This window comes from Dipteris shenzhenensis, chromosome 6 (genome assembly GCF_047967505.1).
Source record: "Dipteris shenzhenensis isolate YYH24624 ecotype China chromosome 6, Dip_SZ_1.0, whole genome shotgun sequence".
Classification (NCBI taxonomy): Eukaryota; Viridiplantae; Streptophyta; class Polypodiopsida; order Gleicheniales; family Dipteridaceae; genus Dipteris; species Dipteris shenzhenensis.
Genome location: NC_141601.1, coordinates 6,298,545 through 6,312,557, shown reverse-complemented (window position 1 = coordinate 6,312,557; position 14,013 = coordinate 6,298,545). Strand labels below are relative to the sequence as shown.

The 14,013-nt window shown below is 44.4% G+C and overlaps 1 protein-coding gene across 2 annotated transcripts in view; it reads left to right on the top strand.

Annotated features, from left to right (window-relative positions):
* Nucleotides 1-14,013, top strand: part of GC5 (golgin Putative 5) — a 112,395-nt gene that overhangs the window by 35,087 nt on the left and 63,295 nt on the right. For both annotated transcript variants that reach the window (XM_087375521.1, XM_087375519.1), the window contains exon 5: nucleotides 9,135-9,209. In XM_087375521.1, the coding sequence (XP_087231647.1) occupies nucleotides 9,135-9,209 (75 nt within the window). The remainder of the gene's footprint in view (nucleotides 1-9,134; nucleotides 9,210-14,013) is intronic.

Genomic DNA, 14,013 nt, shown 5'->3' with positions numbered 1-14,013 from the left:
AAAAGCCCCAAATTTCGCTGAAATTTTTGCAAATGTGACCTAATGTATGCAAATCTGCAGAAGTGACTACAATAGGACAGTCCTGAACCAAATTTTGAAACAAGTACAATGTACAGCGTAGGTACCGTACAGACGTACGGAACAGTACGGGAACCAATGTACGGCTGTACGGGTGCGAGATGCACAACTGTATGAAACCTGTACGGACCCCTGTACGGTGACGTACTGGAACAGGTACGTTGTACAGAAATTGTACAGAAGTTGTACGTTGTACGGTGCACAGCGTAGGTACGATGTACGGACGCGCGCAAGTACGACGATGTACGTGTGCAGGTACGTTGTACGGACGCGTGCAGGTACAACGATGCATTACGGCGATGCACGTGTGCAGGTACGTTGTACGGACGCGCGCAGGTACGGCGATGTACGTATGCAGGATCTGTACGTTTGCTCACGTACGGGCTGTACGGCGCATGTACTGTATGCAGTACGGAACAGGTGAAGCTGGACGCCTGGATGTGCAGCACAAAACATGGCGACTGATGGCCACGGGTGCTGAAGGAGACCTCGAAAAAACTGCAGCAGTTGGAGATGTGTCGACCAGCAGGGCAACTCCCAATGAGCAATGGAGGACTCGGGGGCTGAGGAGAGCTGGAAGACAAGAGCAAAACCTGTTGTGATACCACTGAAGGATCGGAGAGAAGTGAGAGAGAGTGCAGGTAGCAAAGAGTTGTAGTAGAACAGCCGTCACGTCAAAGTCTTAGATAATCAAAAACATACAAGTACAAAGTACTTGTACCTAGACCTAGGACTAAGTGTCCTAGGTGTCACATAGGACTAAGTGTCCTATGTGGCCTAAAAGGCACTAACACTATAAGTGCCTACACTTATGCGTACAAGGCACATACCATGGCCTATAGGGCATCACTAGACACCAGAAGATGGCCTACACATAAGCATGTGAATAGTCGTGCCATTAATTTTCCCCTTCAATTTGATAGTTTCAGCACTTTCAGCACCCATCAAGTCATGAAAGGTGATAGCATAAATTGTTTGCTGCACATCCCAATAGATCTCCTTCTCATCCATAGGAGCATTTCCATTTACATCCTCTCGTGCAAGAAAAGGTATAGCAACCTGATGCTCCACAAGAAAAGACGTAGGTCTACGAACTCGCATGAAACAAGTGGGTTGAATGTCCAGTGATGACATATCATGAATATCATGACTAGTTGCACCACCCAGATCAAAAGGGAAATCAATACCCTTCATGGCTCCATTGTCTGGAGCCTCATCCGCATCATGTGATCTTGTTGTCTCATCATGAGAGGCATCGAATGAATTTGTGGCATCAACCAAATCCTCATCATCAGAGATTTAGACAATCATATTGAGCTTGGCTGACCTAGTATTCCGCATCTTGCAAACATCCCGATGCTCAGGGGTCCATTTCTCCCCACACTTAAAGCATAAGTTGGCCTTTTTCCTGCTGTCCATTATGCCCTGGTATATTGCTTAATTTCTGATTTTTCATTTCCAGCAATAGGCTTAGTTCCTGGCTTGGCATCTGATGGCCTGTATGGCCTGGCATAGGGCATTTTACTACCTGAAACAGTAGGAAACCTTAGAAAGGGCGCTGCTGCAATTTTTTTATCATGCCAATCAGTCACCTTAGGCTTCTTCTCAGCCTCATTTGCATCCCCATATGTGCTGCTCGCTGTCATCTTATACTTGCTGGCATATTTGGGCTCAAATACCTCTGCCAATTGGGCTGCACGCTCAATTGTTTTAGGGTTATGTGCCTTGAGAGAAGGACTCAATCCTTGGATGAAACACAGCAACTTCCCTCTCTCAAATACGTCCTATACAAAGAAGGAAAGTCTCCAAAAACGTTGCAAGTACTCTAGGACAGTACTGGTTTGCAATAATGCATAGAATTCAGCCAGATATTGCTCCAGTATGAGCGGGGATACAAATGTGGTGATCATCAACTCCTTTAACTCTTTCTAGGTGGCTGGCCTCCGAGGCGAGTCCCTCATATAATGACACCAAGTTTGTGCATAGTCCTGCATGTGCATACCCGCAAAGATTATGCGATCCTCATCCTGCTTTGGGTAGAAGCAGAAATAATCTTCCAACTTCATAAGCCACTCCTCCAGCTCATTAGGTGTGCGAGTGTCCCCTTTGAACTTATGCACTGTGAGTTTGTCCTTGATATCCTTGGCTGCATAATTCTTTTGTGTGTAACCTCTAGAAGTGCGTTCATCATCACGCTTGAGGTTTACATAATCGGAAAAGGACATCTCAAGTTTGATGGCCTCAGGTAGGGCCTTATATGAATGCAAAGAATCTGCGAGCATGTCATCAAAAGTGGCTTGCTGCCCACCACCAACCCCTTGCTGCGTAGTAGCTGTTGCCATCTAGTGCATTGGCTGCGTCTGGCTATATGTGCTCGCTGGCAGAGTGATAGGTGCATGAACCTCGGGCTGGGCCTCTTTGCCAAATGCCTCTCTCCAAAATGATGGCATACCAAAGGGCTGAGAAGAGGACTGACCTTTTTCCTAGGGGTGTGGACTGCCATAGCTGGTGCGGTGAAAGGAGCACTAACCTGATGCACACCAACGGGTCGGCCCAAAAGGGACGACTCAGTCTGCATAGATGTAGAAAGTTGTGAGCCAAAAGATGGCCTGACATCTTGCAAGAAGGTGCTCTATGGCACAGAAAATGCATCCAGATATTCCCCATGTTGGGGTACATGCAACGGTCTAGAAGACTGATGCTCATAGGCATGGCGGGCATCTGCCATAAAACACTTGCATGGAGCAGACACAAAATATCCTGACTGTTTGAGTGGTCCCCTTGCTGGGGTGCCGACTGCTTACCCTTATCCTGCATAGCAATGGCATATGTGATCTGCTGACCAATCTGCTGTCCCATCTAGGCAAGAGCGGTATCCTGCATAGCCATGGCTGTGGTGAGCTGCTGGCTGAACTCCTGTCCTGTTTGGCGGAAAGCACCCTGGAGCATAGAGGAGAGGGCATCCAAAAAGTGTGACTGCGCTACCTGTGCTTCCCGGGATGTAGGAGAGAGAGGTTGAGTGGAAGGAACCTCTGTACTAGCAGTGGATGCAGCCACTATGGCATGCACTTGCTCATACTGAGCAGCCTCATCATTGTCAAGCAATATATCACGAGGGGCACGCTTCGGTGGCATGGTGATTGGCCCTGGATAGAGGAGCTCGAATGTAGGCAAGGCAAAATGGATAGCAAATCCATGCGTAATGAGCGCCTGAGATATTGTGTGGGAACACGAAAAATGTCGATGGAGAGGCTCGAGAGAAAGGTCGTGAAGAAGCTGTGAAACGGGGCCCAAATGAGCCAAAATAAGGCTGTGGAAGCCCCTAATAGAGGTTGAAAAATTTTGACTTGGGGGGGGGGGCTAGGTCACGTAGGACAGTTAGTCCACTGACCTAAAGACCTCTAGGACAGTTAGAAGAGGTAGTTAGTCTAACCTAGCCTAGCCATGACTTAATCTCACCCTAGTTAAGTTGATCTAATCCAACCCCAACTAACTAACTTGACCCAAATTAACTAAGCCTAACCAAACCGAAACTACACCCTAACTAGTAACCTAACCTAACCTAACCTAACCCTTGTTAGACTCACCTAAGAAACAAACCTTGTAGGCTAAGGTTTGCAAGGCAGAAATGGGAAACAATGAGGCGGAGGTGGCGCGCATGTGTGGATGGTGGTGTTGCAACGGTGGCGTGGGCAGAGAGGCTTAGGGATCATGGCATTGGGGACGGGTGCAGGGCTAACGCTGATAGCATGAGGCGACGGGCGATAACATGCCTTTATTTGTGGTGACTTTAATAATGCCCCTCAATCGGGTGACAAGTTACAACACCTCAGGCCACACTCGTATGTTGGCTTCTAAAACACAAGCATGGTTTGATTTTTTGCTTCAGTTGTGCCTGGTTGATCTCTAGAAGGAATTACAGCCCATGCTTCCGGGCTATACCTTTCAGCATAATGCTCAATCTTTTTATCGGGCACGCTTGGACAGATGGTATCAGGTTGATCCATAGCATTGTGATGCCTTTACTTGTCAAATTTGGGTTGATCATGCTTTCACACATTCGGATCATGCTCCTCTTTGGTTGAGGCTTTCCTTACATGAATTTCCCACTGGCAGATTGCCTTGCCGAAGGCTTTTGCCGATTAATAATAGTTATCTGGAGCATGCTGACTTTAAAGCCTTGGTCTCTGATGCTATTCAGCCTCTCTCTCGTCAGATACACATTGGTTTGGATTATGCGTGGTAGGCTTTTGTTGCTCAGATGCAAGCAACTATTCGAGATTATGGCAAATCCTATATGCAAGCCACAAGGGAGACTGTAGGACATGCCAAATTCACTTGTCAGAGTTTGACTAGGCTTGCTCATCTTCGCCCTTTGTCTTCAGAGGAAAGCATGCTCTTATGTCAGGCTCAATTCTCTCTTCAATCCAATGATCGCAGAAAGCTTGCTAAATGGGAAACCCGATCCAGACAACAGGCTTTTTTGGATAAAGGCTGCTCTTCCAAGCAATTTTTTAAGAGTTTACACTACAAAAGATAGGCTGCCAATATCTGTCGGATCCGGATGCCTGATGTTTCTTGGTCAACATCTCGTGCAGAGCTTGCTGATTTATGTCTGCAGCACTTCGCCACTCATTTTGGGCATGTGGATACTCTTTCTCCTCGGGTCGTGTCTGCACGTCAGCTTCTTTTGCAGCATATTCATCCAATTCTGTTTGATGCTCAGGCTTTGGAACTTGAACTGTCTGATGCATTGAGATCTTGTGGCATATGGAAATCTCAAGGATGGGATGGTATCACTGTTGAATTCTTTCTTGCATTCTGGGATCTTCTTAAATTCACCTTGCTGCAAATGGTAAATACAGCATGGCAAATTCAGCAGATGCCTGTGTCATGGAAAAAGGGTCTTCTCAAGTTGATTCCAAAGAAGCAGCTATGTGATTCACTTGGTGATTGGAGGCCAATTACGCTCATGCCAGTCATTTACAAGATCATTGCCAAAATGGTGGTTGATCGGATTAAAGGTTATTTGCATGATGGGTTGCATCCCTCCCAATATGGCTTTGTTCCATGTTGCCATATCACAAATACCATTGCCAATGCTTATATTTGGATTGAATATGCCAATTACACGCAGCAGGATGTTCTACCCTTGCAGGTAGATATTGCAAAAGCCTTTGACACAGTTCAATGGGATTTCATCTCGCAAACTATGCGAGCTTTAGGGTTTGGACAAAAAATGCAGCAGGTTATTTACTGGCTTTACAGAGATAGCAGTGCGGCTTGCATTCTTTCTGGGGATATCTCTGATGAGTGGACTCTTCGTTGTTTGGTCCGCCAGGGATGCCCTCTAAGTGCTTTACTGTATTCCATTGCTACTCAGCCTATGCTGCCGTATATTGATCATCTTGTGGTTACAAGATCACTTCATGGCTTGGAATTGGATGCTAATCGCAGCATGGTTGCTCAAGCTTATGTTGATGATTCTTTCTTTACCCCCAAGAATATGCCCCATGATCTTAGTGCCTTGATGCAGGCCCTCTCTGTTTATGGTTTGGCAGCTAGTCTTCATGTTAATTTTCAGAAGTCTAAGCTGCTCCCTTTGCATTCCAAAGATTGGCATAGTCTATTATGGTCCGGGGATATCATTCCACCTACTCAGTTTGTTCGTCATCTTGGTTACCCTTTGGGGTGGGAACTCACTCGCCGACAACAAACTGATTGGGTTTTGGCTAAGCTTTGGAAAAAGCTTGAGTATTGAAAATTGGCAACCTGGCCTTTGCACGTTCGTCTTCGAATAGTGCAATCCATCCTTGTGGCATGTATTCAAATTTACTTGCCATTGATCATGTTCATTAAGGCAGATCTTACATCTTTCATGTCTGTCTTTATGGAAATCTTCTGGCGATCCAAACATGGGAGAAAAAGTCTCAAGTTGCTTTTGATGCATCACATTTGTTCTCCCAAGATGCATGGTGGATTGAACATCATGGAAAAAGGGCCTTCTCAAGCTGATTCCAAAAAAGATGCTATGTGATTCACTTGGTGATTGGATGCCAATCACGCTCATGCCAGTCATTTACAAGATCATTGCCAAAATGGTGGTTGATCGGATTAAAGGTTATTTGCATGATGGTTGCATCCCTCCTAATATGGCTTTGTTCCAGTTTGCCATATCACAGTTAACATTGCCAATGCTTATATTGGGATTGAATATGCCAAATACATGCAGTAGGATGTTCTACTCTTGTAGGTAGATATTGCAAAAGCCTTTAACATAGTTTGATGGGATTTCATCTCGCAAACTATGCGAGCTTTGGGGTTTGGACAATAAATGCAGCAGGTTATTTACTAGCTTTACAGAGATAGGAATGCGGCTTGCATTCTTTTTGGGGATATCTCTGATGAGTGGACTCTTCGTTGTTCGGTCCGCCAGGGATGCCCTCTCAGTGCTTTGCTGTATGCCATTGCTACTCATCCTATGCTGCAATATATTGATCATCTTGTGGCTATAGGATCATTTCATGGCTTGGAATTGGATGCTAATTGTAGCATGGTTGCTCAAGCTTATGCTTACCCCGAAGAATATGCCCAATGATCTTGGTGCCTTGATGCAAGCCCTCTCTGTTTATGGTTTGGCAGCTGGTCTTCATGTTAATTTTCAGAAGTCTAAGTTGCCCTCTTTGCATTCCAAAGACTGGCATAGTCTATTATGGCTTGGGGATATCATTCGAGTTTGTTCATCATCTTGGCTACCCTTTGGGGTGGGAACTCACTCACGGACAACAAACTGATTGGGTTTTGGCTAAGCTTCGGAAAAAGCTTGAGTATTGGAAACTAGCAACCTGGCCTTTGCACGTTCGTTTTCGAATAGTACAGTCCGTCCTTGTGGCATATATTCAATTTTACTTGCCATTGATCATGTTCACTAAGGCAGATCTTACATCTTTCATGTTTGTCTTTATGGAAATCTTCTGGCGATCCAAACATGGCGGAAAAAGTTTCAGGCTGCTTTCAATGCATCACATTTGTTCTCCCAAGATGCATGGTGGATTGAACATCACGGATATTCATGTGCATATTCTTGCCCACAGGGGAAAAATGTTGCTGCAATTTCTGCAAGGTGATCAGCCTTGGGCTCTTATGATTAGGACTCTGGTCACTCATATTAGTATTTTTGCGTTTGGTCATTGGCAACTCGATCACTGGGATTTCTGTTTTGGCTGCACTGATGGCACTTTGCCTGGCTGCCCTTTTGTCTCCCGCTTGCTTCTTGACTAGAAGTATGTTCTTTCTCATCTGGAATGGAATGGACGGCAGTCTTTGCTTGGGAATTCTTTGAGAGCTGAAAGCATTCACTGGTCGAAAGTCTTTCAGCCTCCCTTGGCTTTACAGGAACCTCAATGTTCCTACTTTGTCTCGTTTAAAGGCATCACCTCGGTTGCTGATGTTATAGATGATGCTGGTACTGTGGTCCCCTTTTCTCTAGCAGCCACTACATATGGATTGGGCTCTCATTATCGTCCTTTGTGGCGACAAATTACTTCTATGCTTTCGCCTTTTGTTCTGATTCCTCCTTTGGATCTCCAGGACCGGTGGGAAGATTGGACTTTGACTTCTCCGAGATCCTCTTCTCATCCTTTGAGGCTATCTCGATTCTCAGATTACTGTACCTGCATTGTATAAAATCCTTTTGCCTCAACCTTGGGTTTCAGAGAGAGGTGATTGTGTTTGGCGAATGCATTGCCCAGCCAAGTGGTGGAGGAAAAGATTATAGCAACTTTGGGCCTATAAAGTACCGCTTCGGCAACATGTTTTCTTTTGGCGAGTTCTTATGGGAGTATTTCCATCTGGACAGCTATTAGCTCATCGACACCTTGATCCTGCACTTTGCCACAGATGTTCTGCTTCTTCAGAGACTGTGCCTCACTTGTTTTGGCATTGTCCGTGCTCTCGTGAGTTTTTTTATCTGCTTCGACAGCGCCTGTGAGCGAGATTCCCATCTGTTCCGTTTGCAAAGTTCTTCTGGCTATTTGGGTTTCATCCATCCAAACCGGAGTTTCATCTTTTCTTCGTTTGGGTTCGCTACTGGGCACTATGGACTTTATGGACATATAGGAATTGTAAAGTCTTTGGTGATCCTACTTTCTCTCTGTTTGGCTTTTTTAGGCGTACTCTGCAGCAATCTTTCTTTGATTGCTTGCAGACCCACTGCATAGATCATGAGGTCTTTTGACTTGTTGTCATATCCTGTCGCTGATGTTAGTCTCCACGGGAGTTTGTGCCTCATATTTTTGGCATTGCCCTGAATCCTATGATTTCTTGTTGTTGCTAAGGGAAAGGCTTCTAGCTCGTTTTCCTAGTGCATGTTTTGGCAAGAATTTCTGGCTATTTTGTTTTCGCCCTGTAAGGTAGGGCTATGATCTTCTCTTTTACTGGGTTCGTTATTGGGCACTATGGACTCTATGAAAAGACCGTAACCATCGTGTCTTTGGTGATCCATCTCTGTCTAAGTATCAGTTCTTACGGGTAGCCTTAAGGCAATCATTGTATGATTGTGTACATGCGTGGGAGATAGATTATCCTGCTTACTTGTCATGTAATGATATCTTTTGAGAACTTGTAAATGGATGTCCCTTTTCATGGGACTGTTCTTTGTAATATAATGACAAATGGATTTCGCCCCCCCAAAAAAAGTTTGTGTCTGTTAAATAAATAAATCATGTATCATGTCTGTCTGTCTGCATGTTTATACTCATTCTGTCTAAACATAAATAAATAGAAAACACATGCACATGTGGCGCACACAGACTTATGCAATGTTGGCCTAGAAATTTGCAATCAGTAGCAAGTGATGGTCTAGATTATCAAAATGATTATTTGAATCTTGTGTTCTATCTCCTAGTCTGACGATGCCATGAGTACGGCTTGCTGTTGTGATTTGGAAGTTAAACAGATTATCTATTGATTTATTTGTGTATCTTAAATTGATTTGCTCAGCATGATTGAAAAATACATTGAAGTTCTTTAACTCAGAAACTATCTTTTCTGAGCAGAAGAACTCAAGTGATGCAGAGATGGATGCATTGAGGGAAGAATATCAGCAACGACTGAATTCTGCCGAGAGAAAGGTGTTTTGTTCTTGCTGGAATGTGTTAACTATAGCTCTCATGCTATCTAAACTTCTCTTGTGAAGCATTAAGCAGTATTTTAAAACTCGCACGGATGGAATTTTTTGAAATCTAGTTGGCACCTTATGCTTGGGTATTGACAAGGACATACTTTTGTCTCTTTTTTTGGGGGGGTGCCTTCTTCTGAAGACTCTCTCTCTCTCTCTCTCTCTCTCTCTCTCTCTCTCTCTCTCTTCAAATAGTTTCTCAACTTCTTACTTTGGATCTGTTTTAATCTTGTGAATGTATGGATTTTAAAAGCTGACCGTGCTGTGGATTGATTTTGTAATCCTCATCCACAGTGGTTTAAGCAAGACAAAGACTTATAGGACACACCTACTTTTTAGAAGAGCAATCGGACAGCTCTCTAAGTTCAAACAGGCCATGTTTGAGACTTATTCTTGTTAGGAAAGGCTTTGTCTACCTTGGTTTCTTGCCAGCAAGCATGCTATTCAAAAAATCAGGGGAGTTATTCTAAGTTCATCCATTCTTCGATTAAAAATGGATTCATAATTCATGACTGCACTTACAGAATCTCAAATGAACCCAAGTCTTTGTTTAAAGGAATCATAGTGACAATGCCTAAGGCTTGCCGATTGTAATAATTGGAGCATCAAAAAGCAGAGGCTCAGCTAAATAAAGCTGAGGGCTAGAACCACTGGTTTTTGGGGATCCAAAACAGCCTATTATTGACAGCAAAAGCACATGTCCCTTTCTCCTTCTTTCCTTCTAAGCCTCTCCTCCTCTCTTCCTCTCCTTTTCAGCCTATTTTTCTTCCTCCTCTTCTATTTCATAGCTCTCAGTCTCTCCTTCTAAGTTCTTAGCTCTCTTAGACATTCTCTCCTTCAACTCCTCTATTTGGATCGTCATTTGAACCCTTTAATTTGAGAGCTCTCTCCTCGATAAGACCAAACTCTTTTCTTTGGTGCAACCATGCCAAAATTAGAGGATCCATATTGTGAGAATCACGCCGTCGTTCTCGGTCCTTTCATTGTGGGTTTAGGCGGCAAAGATGGCAACGTAAGAATTGCCAAGAGTTATATAACTCTTCTACTACTCAAGTCATGTTCCATATGTCTTGCCTTGGTGGAAAGGAAAATGGGCCTTGCAAGGATATCTCCCAATGAAATTGCAGCTCAGCTTTGAGAGCAGCCTACACTCTTTTGTGCAGGAGATGATTCCACTCCATCATAAGGATGAGATCCTTAAGCATTTCCCATCTGCCATTCTTGATAGTGCTCTGGGTACTGGGGCTCCATCAGTGTTTGCATGAAAGAGGCCGAGAGATGACCGTGTCTCTTTCTTATGTACAAGTCAAGGAAGTTCTGGACTTCTTGTTGCAAGCTGGAGCACACTGTCTTGAGGACAAGGTACTCTGCAATTCATAAATGAGGGCAAACATATTGCATATATTGAGATTGGGAGGACCATGTGGAGTGCAATTCATTATTTGATGTTATGCAAACAAGAAATGGCAAAAAAGGGGTACAGCAGTGGCTGCAGTTGGCTCTAGTGCAGGGGACCATTACCCTTGGGTAGTCAGTGGCAACCCATGGTTAGCCGAGGATGTAAAAGTATGTGAGAAACCTCAATGCAATGAAATGGAAATAGCTTATTGTGCAATAGAGGATTGGGTGCAAGATATTCTAACTAAAACTCATGCAGTAAGTGGTATTAAAGGTGATGGGTGTAAAAGTAAATGCATTATTCATGAAGGGGAGGTATTGGAAAGTGAGTGTTTGAATTATGGACTTAGTTCATTGGTCCATCTTTTAGGTGGTTAGATGACCATAACTATTCAAAGGTTCCTCGAGAGGCAGGTCAGATCTTTGGTCCTCCTATCGTCGATAACCCTTGACGTGAGATCCATTGTGCCTTTGGTGAAGTCAAGTGTCCCAGTGCTCGCTCACGTGTAAGGTGGTGGGCTCTCATCTCTTTGCGCTCATCATCGAATGAGGGGTTTTGGGGCATCTTTTGAGTGTGTGTGTGTCTGAGAGAGAGAGAGAGAGAGAGAGAGAGAGAGAGAGAGAGAGAGAGAAAGTTTATTATAGTCTTCGGAAGACCGACGGGTCTATGAGTCTGAAAAACCTGATACAATGAGCTATGGTAGTGGAGCTACTAAACGAGCATCCATACCAATGTAGAATGCAGTACTAAGTCCTAAGTACAGCATAGTCATATCATAGTCATACCCCGACTATATATATATCCATCTCAGCATCATCGTCGGCATCACCATAATCATCATCATCATCATCGTCGGCAACAGGACATCAGGATGTATGAGGCTGTGGAAGTGGAGGCATGAGGTCAGCAATAGAACGCTGTTGCGTCCTCAAGGGTGCAGTCCTGGTACGTCTCCTAGTTGTAGCTCTGCGTCTAACCAAGGCCACTGTGACTGGCGTCGGTCGGGCTCTGACTCTAAACAGGAGGGGATGTCCCCAAGTGTGATCTGTGAGTCTGTTAGAATTATAGATATAATTTAGTAGTGACCAATGTAATATAATAAGCTAGTTAGGGGCACTTTTCCCTCTTTAAGAGGTTTTTCCCCCTAACCGCAGTTAGTTCACTAACTATGGTTAGTGACTACTAAGGTTTTGTCACTAGGACAAAACCTTATCTCTCACTCATTGAGTTGTACTCTTTTACACTCTTCTATTGCAACTCAGCTTTCAGCTTCCAAGCTTCCAGCTCTCACTCTCTCTTGCTCTCTCTCACTCACCATTCTCTCACATTTGGTATCAGAGCATTAGATCCAGCCCCCTACGACTTCCCCGTTGAGCTTCAGCTGCAACTCAGCTTCGTTGCAACACATATCGTCCATACAGTCCGTACGACTGTACGGAACCTGCACGTGGTTTCTGCACATCCGTACCTGCCGTACTGCTCCAGCTGCATCACGTACCGTACTTGCAGACTCGAAATCAGACCGTACCTATCGTACCTATTTGTCGTACCGTACCGTACTTGATCGTCCGTACAGCGCGTACCAGACCTGCTCGCCGTACATCGCGATTGTACCGTACCAGCCGTACAGTCCCATACCAGTCGTACCAGCTGTACAGCTCATCGCCGTACAGATGTGTGCCATGTTTGCAGGCAGGCGCCGTCGTCCGTACTCCGTACATTCGTACAGTCATCCGTACAACATACGAATTCCGTACAAGACCGTACACTGGCAGTTCCGTACTGTCAGCTCACTGTCCGTACACTTCTGTTGCAGGCCTTCTGTGCAGAGTTTTATTTCTGCAGGCATTGTTTGCAGATAGCCATTGTTTGGCTCAGTTTTCTGGGAGTACATTTGGGGCATTTTGTTTGTTGCAGACATTGCAATCATTGTGTAGTTTCGGAGCTACACTTGGAGCAAAAAATTGCAGATTTGGTTTGAAATTTGGGGCTTTCAGTACTTGTGCCCCTTTCTGGTTGCAATTTCAAGCTCGAAATTTGGGGCTTTCAGTTCTGCAGTACAATTTCTTGAAAAAATTTGGGGATTTTGTGATTACACTGCAATTTTGCAGTAAAATTTGGGTCTTTTGCAGACAGAGCGCAATTCTTGCAACATTTGGGGCTTTTGATCAATTTGCCCCTTTCCGGTTGCAATTTCAGGCCTATTTTGGGGCTTTTGTGTTGCGAGAGCAATTTCCAGAGTTTTCAGTTCATACTGCCTTTCTTGGAGTGTTTTGCAGCACTTTTGGTAGATTCTGGAGAGTTTTTGATGCTTGGACAGATTTCTGACAGTGCAAGTACAGAAATCTAAGTTGCATTTACAGCCTGTGCTTGGCTGTGTTTTTTGGGAGTTGTGCAGTTCATTCCCAGTAAGGGAATTCAGTTTTGTATCTGCTTCAATCTCTTTCTCAGATATGGCCCATCAAAATCAGAATGACTTCCAGTTCGGTGGTCTTTCATAGGAAGACAAGTTGGATGGTACCAACTACTCCCTCTGGAGTTTCATGGTACGCAATATTCTGATTTCTCGCAATTTATGGGATTATGTCAATGGGGATGAGATCCGATCAGCAGATATTGCACCTGCTACCCCTCCTTAGCAAGGAGGTGGAAGAGGTCGTGCATAGGGTGCAGCTGCAGGACAAGTTGTTGGTGCAGCTACAGTCACTACTCCAGAGCAGAAGAGATGGGATTCACGGGATGCCTTAGCTTTGTCATGCATCTCTCTTTCAGTGAAAAGATTTATCATTCCGCATATCCGGTTGTGTAAGACCTCCAGGGCAGCGTGGGATATTTTGGAAAGCATGTATGCAGCTCGGAATGATGCAAGGGTATCTTTCTTGAAAAGAGAGTTGAGTAATACACATATGGAAGAGGGTGACTCCATGTCAGTCCACCTCACAAAGCTACAGGATCTCAGAGAGAAATTGTTAAATATAGATGAAATTATTCCTGATTCAGAGATGATTACAACCACTCTGAATTCTCTTCCTGAGTCTTATCTCAGCTTTCATACCTCGCTGAACTTATCATTGAGGGGGGGTGCAAATCCTCTCACTTTTCATGAGTTGATAGGACTTATGCTTCAGGAAGAGCAGACCAGGAAAAATTTGGCTTCACGTGCAGGTGAACAAGCCATGCTCTCAAAGTTTAAATTAAAAACAAAGGGACAGGCAAAGACATCAGTAAATCAGCCTTCCAGTGGGTCAGGACAGCCTTCCCAAAAGGCTAAAAATGATGCAAGTAAGCCTAAGAAGAAGGGTTTTGGTCACTACTGCAAAAAGCCAGGTCATCACATAGCAGAATGCAGGAAAAGGCT